Source organism: Corvus cornix, chromosome 2, assembly GCF_000738735.6.
Source record: "Corvus cornix cornix isolate S_Up_H32 chromosome 2, ASM73873v5, whole genome shotgun sequence".
In the NCBI taxonomy this organism is placed as follows: Eukaryota; Metazoa; Chordata; class Aves; order Passeriformes; family Corvidae; genus Corvus; species Corvus cornix.
Genome location: NC_046333.1, coordinates 20,619,152 through 20,642,183, shown reverse-complemented (window position 1 = coordinate 20,642,183; position 23,032 = coordinate 20,619,152). Strand labels below are relative to the sequence as shown.

Genomic DNA, 23,032 nt, shown 5'->3' with positions numbered 1-23,032 from the left:
TTCTCCTGCAAGCTGGTTTTGCCATCAAGAAGAGCAAGGTCAAGGGACCTGCCCGAGAGATCCAGTTCCTGGGAGTAAAGTGGCAAGATGGACGACGTCAGATTCCCACTGAGGTCATCAATAAGATCACAGCAATGTCTCCGCCGACCAACAAGAAGGAAACACAAGCTTTCCTAGGCGCTATAGGTTTCTGGAGGATGCACATTCCCGAGTACAGCCAGATCGTGAGTCCTCTCTACCTGGTTACCCGCAAGAAGAATGATTTCCACTGGGGCCCTGAACAGCAGCAAGCCTTCGCCCAGATCAAACAGGAAATTGCTCACGCCGTAGCCCTTGGCCCAGTCAGGACAGGACCAGAGGTGAAGAACGTGCTCTACTCTGCAGCCGGGAACAATGGTCTGTCCTGGAGCCTCTGGCAGAAGGTGCCTGGTGAGACTCGGGGCCGACCACTGGGATTCTGGAGCCGAAGCTACAGAGGATCTGAAGCCAACTACACTCCCACAGAGAAGGAAATCCTGGCAGCTTATGAAGGAGTCCAGGCTGCCTCAGAAGTAATCGGCACAGAGGCACAACTCCTCCTGGCACCCCCGACTACCGGTGCTGGGGTGGATGTTCAAAGGAAAGGTTCCCTCCACGCATCACGCCACCGACGCTACTTGGAGCAAATGGATTGCCCTCATCACGCAGCGCGCCCGAATTGGAAACCCAAGTCGCCCTGGGATCTTGGAAATAATTACAAACTGGCCAGAAGGTGAGACTTTTGGGTTATCTTCTGAAGAAGAAGAGGAGCAGGTGACACGTGCCGAAGAAGCTCCCACCATATAACGAGCTACCAGAGAGTGAAAGACAATACGCCCTCTTCACTGATGGTTCCTGCCAAATTGTAGGCGCTAGCCGGACATGGAAAGCCGCTGTATGGAGCCCCACACGACATGTTGCACAGGCTACTGAAGGAGAAGGTGGATCGAGCCAATTTGCTGAGCTCAAAGCTGTCCAATTAGCTCTGGACATAGCTGAAAGAGAGAAGTGGCCAAAGCTCTACCTCTACACTGATTCATGGATGGTAGCCAATGCTCTGTGGGGTTGGCTGGAAAGGTGGAATAAGGCAAACTGGCAGCGCAGAGGAAAACCAATCTGGGCTGCTGAAGAGTGGAAAGACATTGCCACTCGGGTAGAGAAGCTATCCGTGAAGGTCCGTCATGTAGATGCTCACATCCCCAAGAGCCGGGCTAATGAAGAACATCGTAACAACAAACAGGTGGATCAGGCTGCGAAAATAGAGGTGTCCCAGAAAGACTTGGATTGGCAACATAAAGGAGAACTGTTCCTAGCTCGATGGGCTCATGATGCCTCAGGTCATCAGGGCAGAGATGCCACCTACAGGTGGGCACAAGATTGAGGGGTGGATCTAACCATGGACAGTATCTCCCAGGTTATCCATGATTGTGAGACATGCGCTGCGATCAAGCAGGCCAAGCGGGTGAAGCCCCTGTGGTATGGTGGGCAATGGTCCAAATACAAGTATGGGGAGGCCTGGCAGATTGATTACATCACACTGCCTCAAACCCGCCAAGGCAAGCGCTATGTGCTCACAATGGTAGAAGCCACCACTGGATGGCTGGAGACCTACCCTGTGCCTCACGCTACTGCCCGGAACACCATCCTGGGCCTGGAAAAGCAAGTCCTTTGGAGGCATGGCACCCCTGAGAGAATCGAGTCTGACAATGGGACTCATTTCAAGAACAGCCTTATGAACACCTGGGCTAGAGAACATGGCATAGAGTGGGTGTACCACATCCCTTACCATGCACCAGCAGCTGGGAAGGTTGAGCGGTGTAATGGACTGCTTAAAACCACCTTGAAGGCACTGGGTGGGGGGACTTTCAAAAACTGGGAGATGCATTTAGCAAGAGCCACCTGGTTAGTTAACATCCGAGGCTCCACCAGCCGAGCAGGCCCTGCCCAATCTGAACCCCTACAAACAACAGATGGAGATAAGGTTCCAGTGGTGCACATGAGAGATATGCTTGGAAAAACTGTTTGGGTAAAGTCTGCCTTGAGCAAAGACAAACCCATCCGTGGGGTTGTTTTTGCTCAGGGACCAGGTTGCACCTGGTGGGTGATGCAAAAGGATGGAGAGACCCGATGCTTACCTCAAGGGGACCTTGTTTTAGGGTGAACTACCCATGGCTCTGTACTTGTATCAGTATCAACATGTATATTTGTATATAATTTGGGTAATGCATAGATTTATATGGTTAAAAAAGTTAAGTTTCATGTAACATGTTAGTATGGGAAAAAATTCGGGGTGGATAATGTTGGGGTTTTAGTTTAGTCTTAGTTTTTTCCTGTTAAAGGAATTTTCTCCCATATGCATGTTGCTAGGGGACAAATAGCTGTACTTAAGAAAGACAAAAAGGGGAGTGGGGCGGGCCTGGCTACTCCTTTGTCTACACCTGGGTGTGGGATCAGTTCGCTCTGAGCGTCCGGAGAGAGAAGCTGCAGAGAAAGGAGCTGCTGCTTCTTTCTTTTTGGCCGTTCTTTCTTTCTGCTGGAAGCAACGCCGGGACCCCCAAAAGCCGCTTTCCCTGCCCTGCTGGAGACCGGGCTGTGGCTGCCCTGCCCCGCTGCTGCTTGGAGTTTTTTTTCGCTACGCTGTAGCCCTGCTCGCCCTGCCTGCCTGGGCCTCCGTGGGGTTCTCCCATCTGGATACATCTCGCCTGCCACCCGGGATTTGCATTCGTCCCTGCCGCTCCAGCCTGCCGTTCTAGCCTGCCGTTCCAGCCTGCTGTTCCTGAGAGTCCGGGATCGGCTGCCCAGGGGTTTGTGAAGCCTTTGTCCATCCCTCCCGGGATCCCAGGGCACCGGTGCCGCGTGCTCCCCGAGCTCGCTCCGGAGCGCCCCCTGCAGCCGCGGGGGAACCATCGCACCTGCCCTGCTCACCGGGAGTCGCCAGCGCCCCTGCCGGATGCAAGCGGAACTGCACCCGAGGGAAAAGGACCTGACAGCCAAGAAGGCTGGGACTGGGTTTGTGTTTGCTGTTACTGCCATAGTTGTTGTTGTTTTGTTTGACTGGTTATATACATATATATATATATATATATAGTAAAGAACTCTTATTCCTATTTCCCACATCTTTGCCTAAAGGCCCTTGATTTCAAAATATAATAACTTAGAGGGAAAAGGGGTTATATCTGCCACTTCAAGGGGGGCTTCTGCCTTCCTTAGCAGACACCTGTCTTTCAAAACTGAGACACCTACTTTTGCCAAGAGTGATCTTGTTTTTTTATTTTTGCCTTTGACAATATACCAACCAGTCTATCAGTTCTTGATATACATACAGTCATTTGCCTGACTTGCCCTGCCTCTGGGATCTGCTTTGATGATTCTCACCTTCAGTTTCGCTACGCTGTTTCCCAAACTGGGGGAATTGTTTGGGATTTCGGGACATTCGAACTGCTATTCCAGCCAAGCCACCAAATCCCCTGGGAATTTCTGGAAAAATGCATTATCACTGGCAAATAGGAACAGGCTAATCTATGCCTAACACAATTACAGATCAATTTTCTCAACTCTTACTAGTCTTCTTTTTTAAATATAGAAAAAAAAATTAAAATATTTCTTTGTTAATGCTTATTTTGCTGCAAATCTAATGAAACATGTATTGTACTAATCAGACAAGTATGCACAGAAAATAAAAGTGATTAGGGAATGATATATATTATCATGTCTTCAAATAATATTTTACTGTGTAATTTTACAGTTTTAATAGAGAGAGTATAATACTATTGGGAGCCTAATACCTGCTGAGACCTCCTCCTTCCACCACATAACATTCATACTATCTGACTATATCTTAAACAAGTAGCTGATCACATCCAATCACTATTACTCAGTGGCTTAAAGCAGATACCAAAACATTTCAAGCCTGAGTTAAATCAAATGCTAAAACCAGAATAGGAACTGAAGTAGAGAAACAGATTAAAGTAGTTTGGACAGATTGTTGGCAGCTACTCATGCCCTGAAGATAAACTTTTATCGGGCCGTATGTGCAAAACTTAACTCTAGCCATTTATCATTCTCTATAGCAATAGATTTTCAAAGCATTTTAGTTTCCAGACAGGTAAGTTTTAGAACACTTGTTTTCTAAACATAATAGAAAATTCCAGAATGTGTGACAAATGCAACTCCTTCAGCCTTATTATTCTGCCATAGCTGGCTTTATGAAGAAATAAAAAGTGACATCAGCTGCACAACAGAATTCCAAACTGACATTTTCTCCTCTGGTTTGATTTTCAAATATCTGAAGTTCCAGAACAGGCTGGGGCCCAGACAATTAAGTTATTTGTAGAACACTTACTCCTAATTGTCCAGAATAAATAGATAGTAGTAGCATCACCTTTATTATATTTTTCCTTGCAGTGAGTTTGGAGTTTCATTCTTTGACATAAATGTTCTACTAATACTTGCTTTTTAAGATCTACAAAACTAGATCTTTTAAACAAGTAAAACGTATTTGGTGGCATAATGCTCTCTTTTTGTACAGAAATGCTCAAGAACTCATCATTTTCAAAAAAACTTCTTTAATGAGCAGACTTTGTTTTAGATGGTAGACTCTGGAGTATGCCCTTACTGGTTAACTCACAGCTCCTTCTAACAGAAAATCAAGTTGCATGAATGATTACTTAAGCCTGTACTTGCATTGCAGAGTTTATGCCAGTTAAGTGGTTAGCATTTAAAATAAAAATCACATCTGAGAGTTATATTGCTACAGAAATGAACTGCTACAAAGCCTCAAAATAAAAATTATTTTCCTGTTTTATTCCCACATTTTACTTATACCATTGTTGTTAAAGTAATTACAAGTAAGGAATCCTGAAAACTCTTAACTACAAATTTTAATGCAAGTGACATTACTCTTTTTGCTACAATTCTCAAAAGTATAAACATCTTTGAAACTAGTATTTTATGTCTGAGTAAATACACCATTTTTGAACAGTTTCATAAGTGGAATTCAAAACACTGATCTATGCAATGGGAAACGTCCAGGGGAACCTTGACAGGCTGGAGAAATGGGCTGATGAGCACGGACCAGAACAATGTAACGCTGGCCTGAAAAATACCGGATGTAGCAACTGTACAACCCGCATTACCTTGCAAAGAATTAAAGGTTCTCCACAAAAGATTGTGAGATTTTTAAATGATTTTCCATTTCCCTACTGCTTCCATTGCACAGCTGTAGTGGCAGACAGTATTTTGCAATGTCCACACCAGTAAATTATTATGTATTGAATTTAAGGACAAACAGTAACAAAATTGGTTTATGATAAAAACCTTTGCATGAGAACATGCTTGACAGCAGTTGAACTGACCACCCACTGGGAATTGCTCTCTCCAGAGTATCACCTCTACAATAAAACCAAACCAAACCAAACCAAACCAAACAAAAACCTCTTTTGTCAATTTGATAGCTGTTGAGAAGTCTACAGCAGCTGAGGTATTAAAATAAGTTTGTGACTTTATTTTACCAGACTTCTTACATATGCACTTTTTTTTCACAAACTTCTACAAGTTTGTCAAAAGACGAATATTTTAATGCAGTACTCTCTCTCTGGAAGAAAAAATCCAAACTACTTTTCCAGAAGTAATGGCTGTTACTCTACATGGAATCAAGTGTCTACCAAAAAGTTTAACAGAAGATATGCGCTAGGTTCAAATACTATGGCCAGGAAAGCTGAGGCAGACCAGTAAAACCACTTCCTGTTCACCCTCTGGAAGTTCAATTTCACCAGAAAAGGCTGAAGAGAAAATCCAGCTCTACTTTTCACACCATAACAAAGCATTATCTCTGACAAAGAGGACCTTGGGAAAAGTAAGAAGGGTTTAACTAAGATTAAGCAATTCGTACCCCCCTAAAAAGCTACTAAGGAAAGTCAGTATCCTACCACCACTGTGATTAGTCTGTCATAGGCCTAAGTAGTTAGCAGTGGTACAGAATAGAAACAATTCTTTGCAGTCCTAGTGTCTATGGAGCACATCACAAGCTCTGAAGCTTTTTACCCCTTGGCTATTCCTGCTGCAGACTTAGGCAATTAGTCTCTTAGCCCTAATTCCATTTACAGTGCTATTCTGCCATGCCATCTTTCTCCCAGTAACTTTTGACTTCTGGCCAATTTCAACCAAGTATGGCAGACCAATGATCTCAAAGTTAGGATGTTCCTTGAGTTTCTGTGTAACAAGAGAGGATGAAAGAGCCATATGAACAAAAGAAAAGCCAAGCTGCTAGCTCCAGCAGTCATCTGTTCTAGGACCTAGCAAAAACTGATTGTTACAATCAACATTTGCTTAGCTCAGAACCAGCCACTGCATATGCCAGCTTTTCACCGTGACATAAGAATCTGAGGTTATTAGAAGCATGTAAATAAAGAGCTTGTCTGGAAAAAAATTAAGCTTCATTCATTCTTTTTTGAAACTCTGTAGTCACTCTACAAAGTCCATGTTCCTTTCAGAATTTCACATTTGAAAGTAAAAAGAGTACAAATATTGCAGAAACACAGAGCCTTACAAACACATCCACCAGATTCTCAGGAAGGATACATTTCATGCCAGAGCATGTGTTAGCACAGGAATACCTGACCTGGATCAGAAGCCAGTCACTGCACCAAGGCACAGCCAATGTGGAGTGCAAGGATTGTAGCTTAGAGAAGAAAAGAGTTTATCTTTGAAATTTTTCTTGTGTTTTACACACACAGTATCTTTGATACTCCCATAATGAAGTTATTAACACATGCTTCAGCTGGCAGCTTCTGTGGACAATTATAAAGTTATATGATGATCTCTGGAATGCCCTGTCTAGCTTTGATTTTTGATTGAGATGGTATATAGACAAGTGAAATGCAAAGAACATGCCAAACAAATTAAAAACTATCCTGAAAGTTATGTTAAGGGCCACTTAAAATCTAGTTTAATTTCAACAAAGGAGCTTTGTGTTGGTGCAACAGAGATCTTGCCTACATTTGCATAACAGCTTTACACTAAGGTAGTCAGTTGTTTTTGGCATGCTGCCTGCTTATACAGAAAATGAAAATAACCTTTAAACCATCTTTTGCAGCCAGCTCAGCATGAACATTTCCTTTCATTTGGTGGAAGGCTGATAAATGGAACAAATCATCCAAATAGCTTGTCACTTCTGCCATATATAATGGGTAAAACCAAGATTCAGCCATAAATAATCCCCTCCTACCTTTTCAAATACATAAAACTCCAATATATTATTCCATAAGTTTTCCAGGCTTAATTTTTTTTTTTTTTAAATTTATTTTGGAAGTCAATGAAAATCTTTTGGAAACCTCTGTTTTACAGGGAGCCTGACAGCAGCAAAGAATTCACATTTGAGGAGTGATTTCCACCTGCTCCATCCCCTGGGAAGTAATCCTAACTCAAAATATAAACAGCCATCTAGCCGCCTCCATTCATGAAAGAGAGGAATACCAATGTTACAGACTGTCACATGAATACAAAAGAAAGTCCCACCAATATGAGCCTTTAGACTATCACTTCTGTAAAAGTCTGATTAAAAACCATAGGAATCTTAGAAATTAGATACAGGCACACAAGTAACATCAAGCTATTATATCAGATCTTTGAAGAGATCATTCTAGCTAAAAGACAATGCATTTGATAAAGAAAGGGAAAACACAACTAATAAGAAACTAGTTTTATCAAAATAAGCTTGATATCCTGAAGAATGCAGCTTCTGCTACACAGAGTTAAAAGTATCCTAGAAAACTGTGAAAGTCATTGTGGGGGTGAGTTTCAGGAAGAACTTTGTAAACTGCCCATTTATAACTCAAACTGCTTCTTTTTTTGAGTGAAGATGTAGGATATTGCAGTACTGCAGACTACATTAATATGTAATGTAAATGTTGAAACTGGAAAACAGCACTTTACCCCAAAAGAAGCTTACATGAAGGTTTGGATTTTGAGATTAGTTCAAATTCTACACTTTACTCTTTATAGATTTATAGTAAGAAGATATAGTTAAACTGCTTTATTACACAGAAGATAAAATTACATATAGAACATAAAACCATGCAAAAACTGTTTCACAAAGTACTTAAAAGTGTCAACTATAAATTAAAGCATAAATCAGTCAAAACTGCAACATCAGGAAGAAACAGCAGATGTAAGTGTTCACTCTTTTGTCAAAAAACAATTACTGTCATATGCTTGAAGTTTAGGAAATTATTTTTGTGTGGTTTTGTTTTCTTGTTTTGTTTTTAAAGAAGTGCAACACCAATAAAACTACTTAATATGTTGCTTGTTAATAGAAAATTAGGCTTTTTAATAAAGTATGGTTCTGAGAGAGAATAAAAAGAAAAGCCCCTGTATCCTGAACCAGAGGTGGTTAACAAAGATGGAGCTTATATAAGACCACTAGAAAACTTTGTCACTCCAGGCTAGTTATAGATGATCACTGCATCTAATCAGCATTAGCAATATACAGTAATTTCTTCTTTTAGCAAATATATAGCTCTACTAGAATTCCGTAGGCTATCAGAAATATTTTTGTCTTCTCTTTCAAATGATCTCTACAAATCTAGGCTTTTATCTGAAATATATGATAGAACTCCAGTGCCACAGTGAAATACTATGTGCCACTAATACAGGGCTTACCAATATCACAGCTATTAGCTTTGTGAAATTTAGTAGTGTCTGACAAATACCAGACAGTTCTTCAGGATCTGAAGATAAATGGTAATATAAAGGAGGAAAACTCATTTGAGTTATACACAGGGGCATCCAGTAGTAATCTCTAAACTTTACAAAACAGCTGTAATTTATAGGGTTCCTGTAAAGGAGATATTTGTTTCTTAAAGATTAAGAGTACTCCTCTATCACCATGTTAAGAGAAACAGAGCTAACAGCAGCACTTTTCTTTCTCTCACTCAAGAAAATTCATGTTTTTTAGGGGTTTTTTTTTGACTGACCAAAAAGGCAGTATTATTTTGAAGCAAAAAAAACCCTAAAAAAGTTATTTCAGGAATTCAGATAACTGTAATAAGTTTTTCCAAAAATAGTTATTTTAAACATCTATTAGTAGGTTCCAATTTTAGTTTTTTTTCAATTTAATAACTGAAAGACAATCAGATGACATTTAAATGTATGTTGCAAGACAATGACTGGTGTGAATAATTTAAAATAATATCAAATCATACTTATCAAGTACAATCTTATAAATATATATGCCAAATATTTTTAATGTTTTTAATATTTAAACCTTTTATTAAAACAGCTCATAAAAATCATCCATGTAGAGAAACATCTGTAGAAGTCTCATGTTCACAGTAAGATTACTCCTGGTTTACAGTCCAAGCATAATGTGTTTGTCACGTATGGACTCTCTCCCATTAATCTGATGGAGGTAGAGTTCCATCAATCTATTTAATCATTTCAAATTGGCCACAATGTACAATCTAAAATTTTACCACAACCACCATCTTGTCATGCAACCAATGTGAATTGTCAAAACATACCCGTTTTTTCCGAGGTTCTAAGAAACACCATGTCAGATGGGATTCGTTGATTCTGAGAGAAGAAAAAAAAAAGGTTTATTTTTTTGTAAGTAGGAAAAAAGGGAATTCCAATCAAAAGTCCAGTAAGATCTATCACCAAAGGTCACACTTGGATTGAAACTCAATTAAAATAGGATTTCTCACAGTACTTTACATTCAGCATTTGCAATTCAGAAATCAATATTTTCAAAAAATTATACCATAAGCAAACAACAGCTAATCCTTTCAGATGTTCCTTATAAGTGAATCATAAATACCTGAAGAACAGATTCACATTTTCTTGACTGAAAACAGTACTTCAAGTACATAAATATCTAATTGAAATATCTTAAAACATAATTTCACTGAGCAAAACTCTGACATTGAGTTAGCACACATAATAGAAAAAAAAACAGGCAAATTTAAAATATCTGTCTTGGCACTCAAGTCGCAAACATGTACACCAAGCATTCTTCTCTCTTCCAACACACACAAACACACAGAGGGGAAACAGCAAATTAGGGAACAGCATTTTCCTATTTCACATATGTAAAATGAACAGAATCTCTTCCTCACTATCTAAGACATAGAACCACATGCACAATCAGATGCACCTGTCTGCCATTTCCCTTTCCAGCACAGAACTTCCTGTATCAAGTTTTCAATTATTTGTTGATCACAGAAGGGCCAATCTAAGCTTTCACAGGTTAAACAAAATGAACAATACCATCCTCCCACATACATGCTATCTGCTACGTGACTACCCAAATCCTCAGCTCTCCCTCCACTTGTTCCCAAGGCATCTACCAGCACCACATGGCCAATACAGGGTTTAAGAACGAAACAACAGAGAAAGCAAAAATAACCAACATATCAAAATCTGAGGACTGGAAAGGAAAAAAAGCAAAGTTTTCCATTAATCCAAAGAAACCTGCCCAAGATCAGCATGTGACCACAACAGTGCCATTTGGAATTGTGTAATCTGAAGAGATCTGCCCAAGGTAACTGCCAGAGTATGTTTTATATGGGCTTAGCTTCCAAAAACCATTTCATAAATGGGACTGGAAGCAACTGCAACTGTATTCTCTATGGAAAGTTCAGTAAAGAGGGGCCATAAAGGGCTACAGAGAGGGCTACTATCATAAGCAAAGATGAAGCTTGGAAAATGAGGAAGTTGGGAAACGTCAGAAAACAGATGCATGTTTTAGTTTACCTAAAAAATTCTACACAGGTAGCAAAAAAGCCTCTGCATAACTTAAAATGATACATTTTCATCTACTAATATTTCCTGATTTGCAGCATTTCCCATTTTAACTCTTTGTGCTTTTACAAATAAAATTCACTTGTTGGTATACCAACAGTATTCACCTTGAAGAGGCTGCTCATCTGTAACTAGCACAGCATTTTTTTGAATCTTGCCTAATAAGAGCTAATAATTAAGGATGTAGTGAAATTTATTATCCACCATGAGCCCAGATTCAACTGGGAATATCTCATTCAAATTTGGAAAAAATTGCAGAAAAAGGATTAACTTTATATTATTATGCACCTATTACAAGGAAAAAACAGAAAAAGGAAAAGGCAACTTCAAAATGAAATAATTCTGTCCTTAAATGACAATAACAATTAAACAGATGTCCAGTCTTAATATAGATTAACTATACATTTTTGCAGCTTCCCTGCCAGCTCTGACATAAATCCATTACACAAGTTTCAGGTTACTGACTTCATGCCTACAAACTTCCAGTTACTTGTAAACAAGCGTAAACACTTCACCACCATCCAAAAATTTTGCAAGAATAACAGTCAAATGATCTAATACTGAATTTAACAGAAGTTCTAATAATACAAAGGAGGTATCTACAAGTCACTACCAACTTCCACAGACGACATGTTTCACACTGAGCAAATGAAACATTCACCTGGCGCAGAATATTCAAGATTCAGATACTTTATGCCTGACAAAACCGGGCAGAATCATAGAACATCTGAAGTTGGAAGGGACCCGTAAAGATCACAGAGTCCAACTCCCTGCTGCTTTAAGGACTACCTAAGACTAAACCATTTGACTAAGAGCAACATCCAGACAGTCCTTGAACTCAAACAGGTTTGGTGCCATGACCACTTCTCTGGGAATCCTGTTCCAGTGACTGACCAGACTCTCAGTGATGAGCCTTTTCCCAGAACTTCCCCTGACACAGCTTCGTTCATAGAATCATAGAATGGTTTGGGTTGAAAAGGACCTTAAATATCATCTTGTTCCAACCCTCTGCCATGGGCAGGAACACCTTTCAGTAGACCAGGTTGCTCAAAGTCCCATCCAGCCTGACCTTGAACACTTCTAGGGACAGGGAATCTACAGCTTCTCTGGGCAACCTGTTCCAGTGTCTCACCATCCTCGCAGTGAAGAATTTCTGGCTGCTACCTAATCTATATTTACCCTTTTTCAATTTAAAGCTGTTACTCCTTGTACTGTCACTGCATGCCCTTGTGATTCCATCTCCTCATGTCCTGTCGCTATCACCAGAGGGAGATCAGCAACTCCTCCCCTCTGTCCCCCAGTAAGAAAGTTATAGACTGTGATCAAATTAGTCATGTGAATATTTTCTCATTGTAATACAAAAAATGCATATTGATTCTGCCTTCTTTTGTGTTCTTTCTTGCTGGTTTTTCTTTCCTGTAAAATAATGTAATCTTTTCTGCATAAACATACCTTAATGTATCCTACCATGTAGAGAAGGCTAGAGACTGACTTGTCTTTAAAATATTTAAAATTGACATCTTGTTTTATGATCAGGTTTTTCACATTTTGGAAGTGGGCAGAAAGATACTGCAGGAATACTAGGTACCGAAAACATTGTCACTATTACTGCTGACTCTGGAGAGCAAAGATAGCCCTGAAGATACATACCTAGTCACTATAAAAGAGTGACTACACAGAAACAGATGGCAAATATGCTACAAAAATCTTTAACATCTCATTATGGAGAAAATTAAATTCTGTTGTACATTGTCACAGTCAAACAGCAGCAGTATGTCAATCATGTCAGCCCTCTCATGTCATATTTATCAAAGTAGAACAAGTTAAAATGACAACACATACAACTTCAAGCATTCAGAAACCCATGAAAAAACGACATAATCTCAATTACCATGGAGATGATACCAGAAATGTTTATTGACATATACTGAAATTTGAATACATAAGTCATGAAAATTACTTGAATACACTGTTTTTCTTAAATCTGGGCAGAATTAGAGCTCCAGAAAAGGAGGGTTTCCATTTATCTCACTGTTTGCAGACTTATAGATTCAGTCCTAGAGATCTAACTACAGACAGACAATGGTCAATACAAGGCAAGTGCTTCCCCAGCACCAAGGTTCCCATGAGTAACTCCATGCCATCCAGGAATACCAGCCAGACTGGTAAACAAGAAAACCCATAAAGACTTCCCTGCAACACAGGCTACAATATTCACTCAAAAAATACTGCTTCTCATACCTTTCAAATTACTTTTATATTTTTCCCAAGTTATTATAATGAAATTGTTATTTACATGAACTTTTCCTGTTCCCTAGACAGCCTTCCAATTCCTGTCAACTGCACATAGCTACAGACCCTTGGAATTTTGCATTTACTGTCCTTCCTTCTCCATTCATGCAATGAACCATGTCCTTTTCTCATTAACTAAAATACTCCTGCTTGCTTCTGAGTTATAAATAGAAGAGGCACTTCCCAGTTGTCTTCTTGGACGGGCATGCTGTGCAGTATTACATGTTAGCATTAACTGCAATCCTTGCAAATACTGGATTGATTTCACTTTACACCCAAGATTAAGAAGAAAATTGTGTACCTTTACAGCTCCAAGAAAAGCTCTCAAGGTTTTAAGAAAAAACATTACTGTTCTCATGCCTTGAATCACTATTATGTGTTGTTATTGTTAAATGTTGGCCCATAAATGTGTAATTATTATTAACTAAATGTGTTATTAAGTTTTATGCCCTCCTCTCATCTCCAAAATGTATTCCAAACAGTCAGTAAGGTACAGTGTCTAAATAACAATATCTGAACTCACCAACTCATCCCTTCAATTGTCTTCTTTAGGAACACTATGCACATCTGTGCTTCCACTGGAAACTAAGAATGTATCTTAACACAAGCCAAGGAGAACATCTAGAAGTAGCATGACTGGTCAAGGCAGGGGACCATTTTTTAGCTAAGATATGAATGTCTTTCAGCTTTTAAAATTAGGCAATATTTTCATCTGTTCAGGCTTCATCCTGCCTACTAATACTGCAATATGAAATTTTCAGTTGAAACAATAGATGTATTACTTGAACCTAACTATTTAAGCACATTACAGTCACTTAAAAAATACTTTGAAACTAATTAGGACTATTAAAAAAAAAAGACAATAATCACTGGATATTCAGAGTTTAAATCTAGAAAAGCCTTTCACTTAAGTTGTTAGTATTTGTGATGCAGTCAGTAGTTAACATATGGATCTTCAGCTCAAGTGAGTCATTAATTTCACTGCAGAAATGCTGTTGATGCATCTACCAGTCAAATACAATGTTAACTTGTTCCTCTGCCATTAGAGTGAGCAATTGAACATTTCACTCCTGACTGGTTCTTTGGCTTAAGAGCCATACTCTGAAATTGAAAACTGCTTGCTCCAACAAAATGCACTCCTCAACAGAACCAGAAAACATTTAATTTCATTAGTCTGAAGGCACTCCCAGCTAGGTCAAAAGGAAAAAAGGCAGCTCTACTGCAGCAGTAGGGAGCTTGAAGCTGAAATACAACTTTCAAACCATTATATGCATCTTACTGAGATACCTGACTACAATCATCATCAAAAAGCACACTACTCATTACTTCCCTAAATCCTTGGACATTACTTTTTTTTTCATTAGAAACTTCAGGTACTCACAACATAAGAAGTTCTAAGCTACTGCAAATACTGCTAAAATCGATGCTAATGAGCAACTTCATATGTGACAGACTGATCCCCAAAGTAACTCCAGTTTTCCAAATTCTGGTATAATCCAACAGACAAATGGATCTCAGTGAATTTCAGGGAATGCAGATTACCTAAGTAGCCACTAGAGTCTTCCCTACACTCTATAATAATTAATTCCAAGTTTAGAGTCCAAGAAGGCCCAAAAAAGTTCACTAATAAAAATCAAAGCAAATATCTTAGTCTCCTAGAAGTTCTGAAATAGGCAGAAGCAAGAACCTGCAAGCCAATTCCACCTGCATACTAAGGTAACAAGGTGTAAGGCAAAACAAATGTAAAGGCCAAACATACCAGTGCCTATTTTGTGCATCCTAGTACTTGCTACTCAGGCAGGCCCAAAAAGTTACAACATACACAGAGCAGACAAAAAAGAACAGGAAAAAAGCAAGAAATGGTGCAAACTACATGAAAATATATATATTTTAAGCTGAGAGCGTCAAGCCAAATGAGACTTGGGTGTACAGGCTTTTTTCTTTTAACTACAGAAGAAATAGAAAGGAAGGAAAAAGAAGTCTTCCAAAACAAGCAGAAGCAGATACAAGCTTCAATTTGAGGTGCCTCCTTCCAGCATCTCAATGGATTAGCTCTCTAATACCAAGTGTGATGGGAATTAGTTGCAGGCATCCATAAAGTGAGTCGCCTTTCCAGAATTAATTTAAGCAAAAATAGTTACCTCTGACAACAAATTTAAGTTGACTTCTAAGATCGCAGTAATTTCTTAGTAGCCCAGAAAGGCAACCGAAATAAGAAACAATCTTTATTATAATGTTACTATAGAGCAAAGAAGAATTCACAGCTCTCACTCACCATCTGCAAACAAACTGGAAAGCTTTTGGTCCGTTTAAAAAACATATAAACTTTCTTATTATTTAATTACATATAGTTAGACACATATAATATTTAAATAATACAAATATATAAATATATATATACACACACACACATGCATAAATAAAGCTTATCCCTGAAAATTTCGGACAGAAAAACACTGATCTAACCACCAAAAGGAGTGTATGAGTAAGGAGACATCTTAAAACATTCAGCACAGCACATGTCAGGGCAGTAAATTCCATAATTGTATTCCCTTCCCAAGATTGATTTAAGCATATGCCTACTCATAAAATATAAATATATACATTCAATTAAAGTATAATTAATTCTATAATAGACTTCCTTGAAGATTCTCAAACAGGACTTGAACTAAAATACTAGCTAGTTAGGACTTCACAGATAAGTACCTTGATACATTTTTCTTCAGAAGATAATTAGCATGTTAATAATCTTTAGCCTCTAAAATATATTTTAAAAGTATCAACCTTTTCCACTATGATGAGGTCTCCAACTTGTATGTCTGAACTCTTAACTTGCACTTTACCTTAAAAAAAAAAAAAAAAAGAAATGTAATCAACTTAAGCAGACATCAATAAAGAATAACAAGAATATAAATCCCAGAATGCAAGTGTTATTTATAGATGTTACTGTTTAGTGAAAATATTATAATTTATACAAAACAGATCTCTGCTGAACACATTGATAAATACATTTCATCTGTTTGAATAAATAACTCAGTGGTTAAAAAAATTCCAGCTTTGTAACCAGTTAGCTATTGCAGAAGTATTAGAGGAAAAAATACATATGGGAGATGCTCAAGCCTGATCTATGGTATCAGCAATAGAGCTGTAAAATTGGAAAAAGGAATCTTTCACATCTACTAGACAGCACTTCTGTGTCTGACAAGAATTGTTAAGTTTATAGTCATGAAGCATTCTCTCACACATGAGTTGTTGTTCACAGCCCAGTTACTAACAGGTAACTTTGCTTGACCACTAAAGCTCCTGATGTAATTGGCACCGTCTGATATTGCTGGCAATTATAGCAGAAAAAAGGGTAAATCTCTCTGAAGTCAAAGAAATGCCTAAAGATTTAATTCTAGAAAAGTAAAATATCAAAAGCTGAAATAGAAGTTTTTCATTCTCTAAAGCTGCCCATTCAGTAACTGCTGTGAACAACTCACTCAAAAATATATACAGCAGATTTTCCAATTTAATTTCCATACATTCTGTAGGGTATTAATATTTGTAAGACTGTTAAGTTTTAACATTCTTATTTGATGGACTGAAAAACTGAGACAGAGAGGTTAAGCTACTGCCCAAAATATGTTATTGCTGATCTCATTAGAATTCAGGAGTTCTAGTCCCAGGTTCCTGTTACAACTCCAAAAAAAGTTAAAAACAACCAAAACCCAAAAAACCCTGAGGATCTAAACACACACACATATTTAAATAGCCTGCTGAGCTGAAACACACCCCCTGTAAGTATGATCTTTCCTCAACAGAAATACTATCATGATTCCAAGCAGCAGGTATCTGGTCAGCTGGTATAAGATGTAAAGTATATCAAAATATGGTAAGGTGGTGGAGTTCTAAATGACAGGTGGAATGAATTAGAACAGAAGACACACAAAATCACAGAATGAGAAGCAAACTGAGTTTGAAGTTTAATCAAAAATACTATGTAGCTGATTTGTCAATGCACAGTCACATCTCAGTTATTCTAAGCATAGGGTAGGATGCAAATCCATGAGACCTTCTCATTACAACCCTCAATAAAGAGAGATCAAAATTTGTTATACTTATATACATTTAATAAAAGGCAGTAAGACTCACATTGTGAGTAATTATTTTGAGTAATTGTTCTTTAAAATTTCATGCAAAAGCAGCAGTTGCTTTATGTCTAATTCAGTCAAAAATAGATGTATTCCTGTGATATACAGCTAATATTTAATACATTTTCCATTAAAACAGCACTTCTAAAATGTGCAATGTCAGGAAAATCATGATTTTTGTTTGGCCTGCCTGCGAAGTTACTTCTGAGAGCCAGACTTTGCTACTGACAATGACCTTTTACACTAGTTCTATTTTTCAGTTGCCAGAAGCATTTTCTGTCCTCCGCTCTCAAATATAAGACAAATTCTATCTTCAATAGATAAATTTGTGAGGGTAGAGGAAGTAGCAGAAGACTACAGAAGCTATAAAAAGCTGTAGCAAGAACATCAGCAGTTCTCTACAAGAATTTTGAGACACCTATGGGAATTAAATTAGTGTCAATGTATCAAAAGATTTTATTTTTTTAAAATTTCAAGTAACTAATACTGAAACTCAACCACTAAAAGAACAGTCTGACACAAACCCAACATATTTCACCTGCTTACCCTCACAAGCCTGTGAATTCTCCTTAAAAATTCCAAAGTTTTGACTAGAAGTGAATAGTATATACCAGAAGAAACATTGTAATGTTACTTTGTTTTCTAACAAAAGAAATGGCTTTACCAAAAGGATAGCATTTCTTATGTTGTTTTCCATTCTTCTGCTAACAATTTTCATCAATTTATCAGTCAATCACCTGATTATAGCAATAACAGCCACAAAAATTCTAGTATGAGCTATGACATGTATCAGATCAACACCACCTGTACAGTCATGTATAAGCAAAACCACTCAGAGGTACTAACCAAATGCAACTACTGGCAATTTTATCAGCTTAGATTAGAAAATCAACCAGATTTTCCACAGTCAGGCCCTAACTGCACCTACAGTAAAGACCAAAAGACACTAAGCCTGAGAGGCCAAGAGAAGGTAGAATGTTCACGTACAACATGATGTAGAGCAGACATAAAGACTTCTGGTGCCACGTACACCAAGAGGAACGCACACTGCACCTTTGTTTGTACTTAATCTAGCAACTCCAGGAATTTCACGTAATGAATTGAAAAGTTTCCTTATCAGACTGTTTTCTAGGTGGCTTAGTATGACAGAACAGAATGCTCTCTTTATTAGACACTAAAATGCTTTGTTAGATCATCCTGTACATCTTCACAAGTAAGGAAAAGGCCTTACATACATACAGGACAATTCTACAATGAATTTGAATGGCAGGATATATTACATTAAAAACTAAATGGTAAAATGTGGCTGTAATTAAAAAAGTGGCTTAAAATTCTGAAAAGTCAACACATAACACTTTCTTTTAGGCTAGCAAAAATGAGACTCATTAGATACCATTTCAGAGAACATTAAAATAATGCAATACTACATCTTAGTGAAGATGCATTTAGAAAAAAAGAGACACTGAATGTTATTCACTGCATAAATTATTTTTGCAAACTATTTTTTCTCTAAAAACATCTCCGTAGCAAGACACACTTCACCATCTGTGTAATTACCAATAAAACGTCCAAAGCTGTCAGAAGTGGTTGCGCATCCAGACTTTATAGTCCACCAAGGCGCAAGGCTTTTGCCTACAGCAACGTATAAAATTACACAGAACTGGAACACTGAAATGTGTCTGTAGTAAGTCATTATAGTCCCGAGATAAAGCCAGTTTAAATGAACTGCAATGATTTGAAAAACTAATAAATATCTCATACGTGCTAACAAGTACTTCACACAAAAAAATGAGATGAAGTAAACAAAATGTGGGTATAAACTATGCTTCTTTTTATTAAAAAGTGACTCTACCAACTGACTGCCACTCATGAAACAACAGACACTCCTGAAAACAGCATTTTCAAATTCTTTCTAAGTTGATATTACATCTTAACCATGGTACCTTGAATGCTGTCCAAAGTACTGCTTCTGGAGTTAGTAATAGTGCTTGTCTCTAACCCATAAACACAAAACTCTTGACTGATGGCAGTATAGACTATATGAAAGTTTCCCCTGATATCTATTAGCCTGAACTGTCAGCATAATTAGAGTACACATAACATAATGGGGAGTTGGAGGAGAAGAGAGCAGGAAGGCAGTGGGGAAAAACTTAAAGCTACAGCGAGTCCAAGGTGAGGATGCTGATCTTTCAGAGCAAGTGCTGTCCATAGGTTGTTCTTTCAAACTCCATCTTACATAGTGAAGAGAGGTTAGTCTTTAACCACCAATTGTAGAACTCTACAAAAATCTTCCTAGCTTCCCTCCTATGCGTCCTGTCTCCTCTTGGGTAAAATTCTTTCTTATCCAATCTCCTCAATGCTGCAAAAAGAAGCAATAGCAGTCCCCTTGATTTTTCCTCTCTTCTGGGCTCTATTTTAAATTCTTTCTTGCATTAAAATTTCAAGTTCTGTTTCTGTTTTTAGTACTGCTTCCCTAATAAGATAAAACTTATTATACAATTTTTATAAAACTTTTTTATAAAAAATAAGATAAAAATTATTATACAATTTTTTAAAAACTCATCTGTTCCAAATGGTCTGAATACCAGGAATAAAGTCATGAGTAGGTCTGAAATGCTGCAAGCAATAAAGACCTAATGTTGTACCTCTAGATTCAGATATAGTGTGGTCTCTTAACACACTGGTTTTTCAAACCAGAAGGACAACCTGTTCTTGAAGAGCTGAAATTCTAACAACAACAACAAAAAATTGAAATCACTGTAGGTCTCCGGAAGAAACATACTTGCTTTCATACTTTTTCGTCTTGTATAGCAATTACTGGTTATTGATATTTTCTTAATTTCACAGTTTTACATGTATGTTTTCAACTTTGTTACATTCCTTAATAGCCTTTAAGGATACAGCCAAGACCTAAGTCTTTCACATTTGAAGCCTGGATGGAATTATTTCATTAAACTTACCTTTCCTGAAATTCAGTTTTTCTTTTGCTTAGCAGGTTGCAAAGTGAGAGTTCTGCAACATGTTAAACATTATAAGATAAAGTGACAGATGCAGGCCTCTTCTGCCACTTGTACTTGTGACTATTATAGTGACTTATTTTCTTCTTGATCTTTTTTTCTCGGAAACTTCAGTAACACTGCACAGATAAACCTAACTAGGAAAGGTTCAGAACTGCCAACTTCAAGAATGGAAAGGGAGAAAAAAATTGTTAAAATTGCTTTACAATTTTATTATCCAATTGGCTTTTCACAGGCTAATGAAATAGATAATAGCCTGTTTATAAACTGAAGGTGATTCCTCTGCAGAATAGCAGTCTTTTATAGGCACTTAATTGGTCATACCTAAGTGCGTAAGACAAGAAACTCTGTCAAATGTATAATGGTCCCTTAGGTAAGAAAACCAGAAGTCCTCCCAAACCTGCATGCCCAGGTCTAATTTTTTTTCCACTGCAGTTTTCTACTCTACAAAAGCATATGCAGGTGAACTGGTCTGAAATAGAAAAATGCAATTAAATTTACAGAACCTTCAACAGTCAGATAATTTCAATTCCTCCTTCCAATTTAAACTTGAATGCTGACTGAAAACTGTCTATTAAGGATCTGTAGACTTTCACATGCAGCAAAGCAGATTTTACAGCAAACATCTCAATAAGATTAAGACAGCAGAATGCCTCATACGCTGAACAACTTAATATATTTCATACCATAATCAAGGAAACAAGGTAAAAGAATCTCATGACATGAGACAGGTAGCCTTAACTGACTTGCTTACTGAGAAAATTCAATGCATTTACTGATTTGCATGTTTCATCACCTGCCATGAAGGGTTGAAAAAATAGAAACAATCCCAACTTCACATTCAGCAGGTTTGCCAACTCAAACAGTGCAAAGTTACATGCTGCAAATTCAACAAGGGGTGTCTGAGCTTTTCCATGTTACATGACAAATAGGGAACTGTGTATCACTGGATATCTCATGAATCAAAAGTAGCCTATGGATGTTAATCTGGCCAATAGCTGTCCAACTACAAATAAGCAACACTTAAAAGAGATGTCCCATTCTCCCTTGATTTCCTGCTCTGAACAGATCATTATTATGAAAAACAACTGATTACAATGAATACATATTCACGATTTTCAATTACTAGAAAGAAATTCTAAGTCTTACAAGAGTTCCTAGTGTGAATACCCTTATCTTCAAAAGCTGGTGGTTCTTACACTAGCAAAATACAAGTCATAGGACAGCATTCACATGTTTTACACGTTTAGGATTTCCCAAGACTATGGAAAACTCCAACAGAAAGTTAAGCCTGTTAGGTAGTCACAGACTTCCCAATTTTAATCTACTGCAACACTGCATAAAAAAAAATTTAGTTTAAAAATCAGCCTACCCACACTATCTTTATGGAAGTAATTAATCATAATTTAGATCCCACTAACTTCTATTGCTACAAATATGTTTATTTTCCTTTAGTAAACACTAATTTGGAAAAAAACTAACTACAAATGATTTTCATTACATTTTCATTTTTATACACCAAAACTGAAAACTGAACCTTGTTAATTTTAAGTTTTCCTACTGTCCAAATGGAGCATGGGCAACCTGCTTAACATCTCTATGTCAGTTTCTCTACCTTTGAGATGGAAAAAAATAAATATTTCAAATAAAAGACTGTATAACTAGCACAAGTCATAAAACCACTAGGGAAAAAAAAGATGCTATAGCAGTATAAAGTGTAGTTCCACTCTGAAAAGTGACTCTTAAGAGTGGCATCATTTTTCAGGCTTTTAATTAAATCAGTATCAAGTTTGTTCATTCACAAGTAACAAAGCCTTCTTTCTCCAAACCATTAGCCTGTACTTTAGTATAGTAGGCTTAACCAAATTTTTCCACTTGAAGAATACTGTCAATATTAAAAATTAAGTAATTATATTGAAAGTTACTTTTAAAAATAGTGCATGGAAGCATAGTACTTGATTTTATTAATTTACACAGATAAATAAGATAAACCTACATCCTTCTCAAACACGTAAAAAATTTTGGTCTAATATTATCACAGAAGAAGTCCCATTTTTTTGTATCATAATTATATCTCACAGAACACCTTTTTATGGAACAATCCTGTATTAGGAAAAAAGGGCAATTTATCATGATTTTACTTATGATTTTATATATGGGTTTGTGGCAACATATAGTACAACAGTTTTGAGTGGTAAGCACAGTAACGTTTTCACTCATAAAACTGGTCATTACTCAAAATGATGTTAGTTCAATGATCACACATAATTGTCAACATGGGATTCAGAGCTCATTGTAAGCAGAGTTCTCGAATCTTTACTTCTGTAGAATATCAGTCTTCAAAAAACACACAAAACAGAACAAAAATCAAGTATGAATTCATGATGGCACTGACACCAAAGTCCAAAAGTCAAAATAGACAAACACTCCTGTAGGTAAACGCTGATTTTTTTTTTTCCTCTTTTTAAAAAGGGCATTTTAAAAGCTTCTTTTTAATAAGTCACTGCTCTCTATGTGTCAGTTCCTGATATAGCTGCTGGGCTTTACCTATATACTACTGTATACTACTTTTAAGTCTCTATTCTCTATCTAGAAGACAGTCACCTCAACGTGACCAAATCTAATTTTCATTGACAACTTCCTTATTTCTAGGAGAAGCCACAAAATGAAGGGTTTTTCAAACACATATACCCTCACAAAATATTTCATGAGCTGGGAAAGAGGAAATTGCAATTCCAAAACTTCTACTTAAATGCTGCTTAAATGCTTATTAAC

At 37.4% G+C, this 23,032-nt stretch overlaps 1 protein-coding gene across 3 annotated transcripts in view; it reads right to left on the bottom strand.

Annotated features, from left to right (window-relative positions):
• Positions 1-23,032, bottom strand: part of ATP9B (ATPase phospholipid transporting 9B (putative)) — a 168,796-nt gene that overhangs the window by 112,016 nt on the left and 33,748 nt on the right. For all 3 annotated transcript variants that reach the window (XM_039571307.1, XM_039571298.1, XM_039571302.1), the window contains exons 6-7: positions 15,892-15,950; positions 9,537-9,588 (exon numbers count right to left, since the gene is read on the bottom strand). In XM_039571307.1, coding sequence (XP_039427241.1) covers positions 9,537-9,588; positions 15,892-15,950 — 111 coding nt within the window. The remainder of the gene's footprint in view (positions 1-9,536; positions 9,589-15,891; positions 15,951-23,032) is intronic.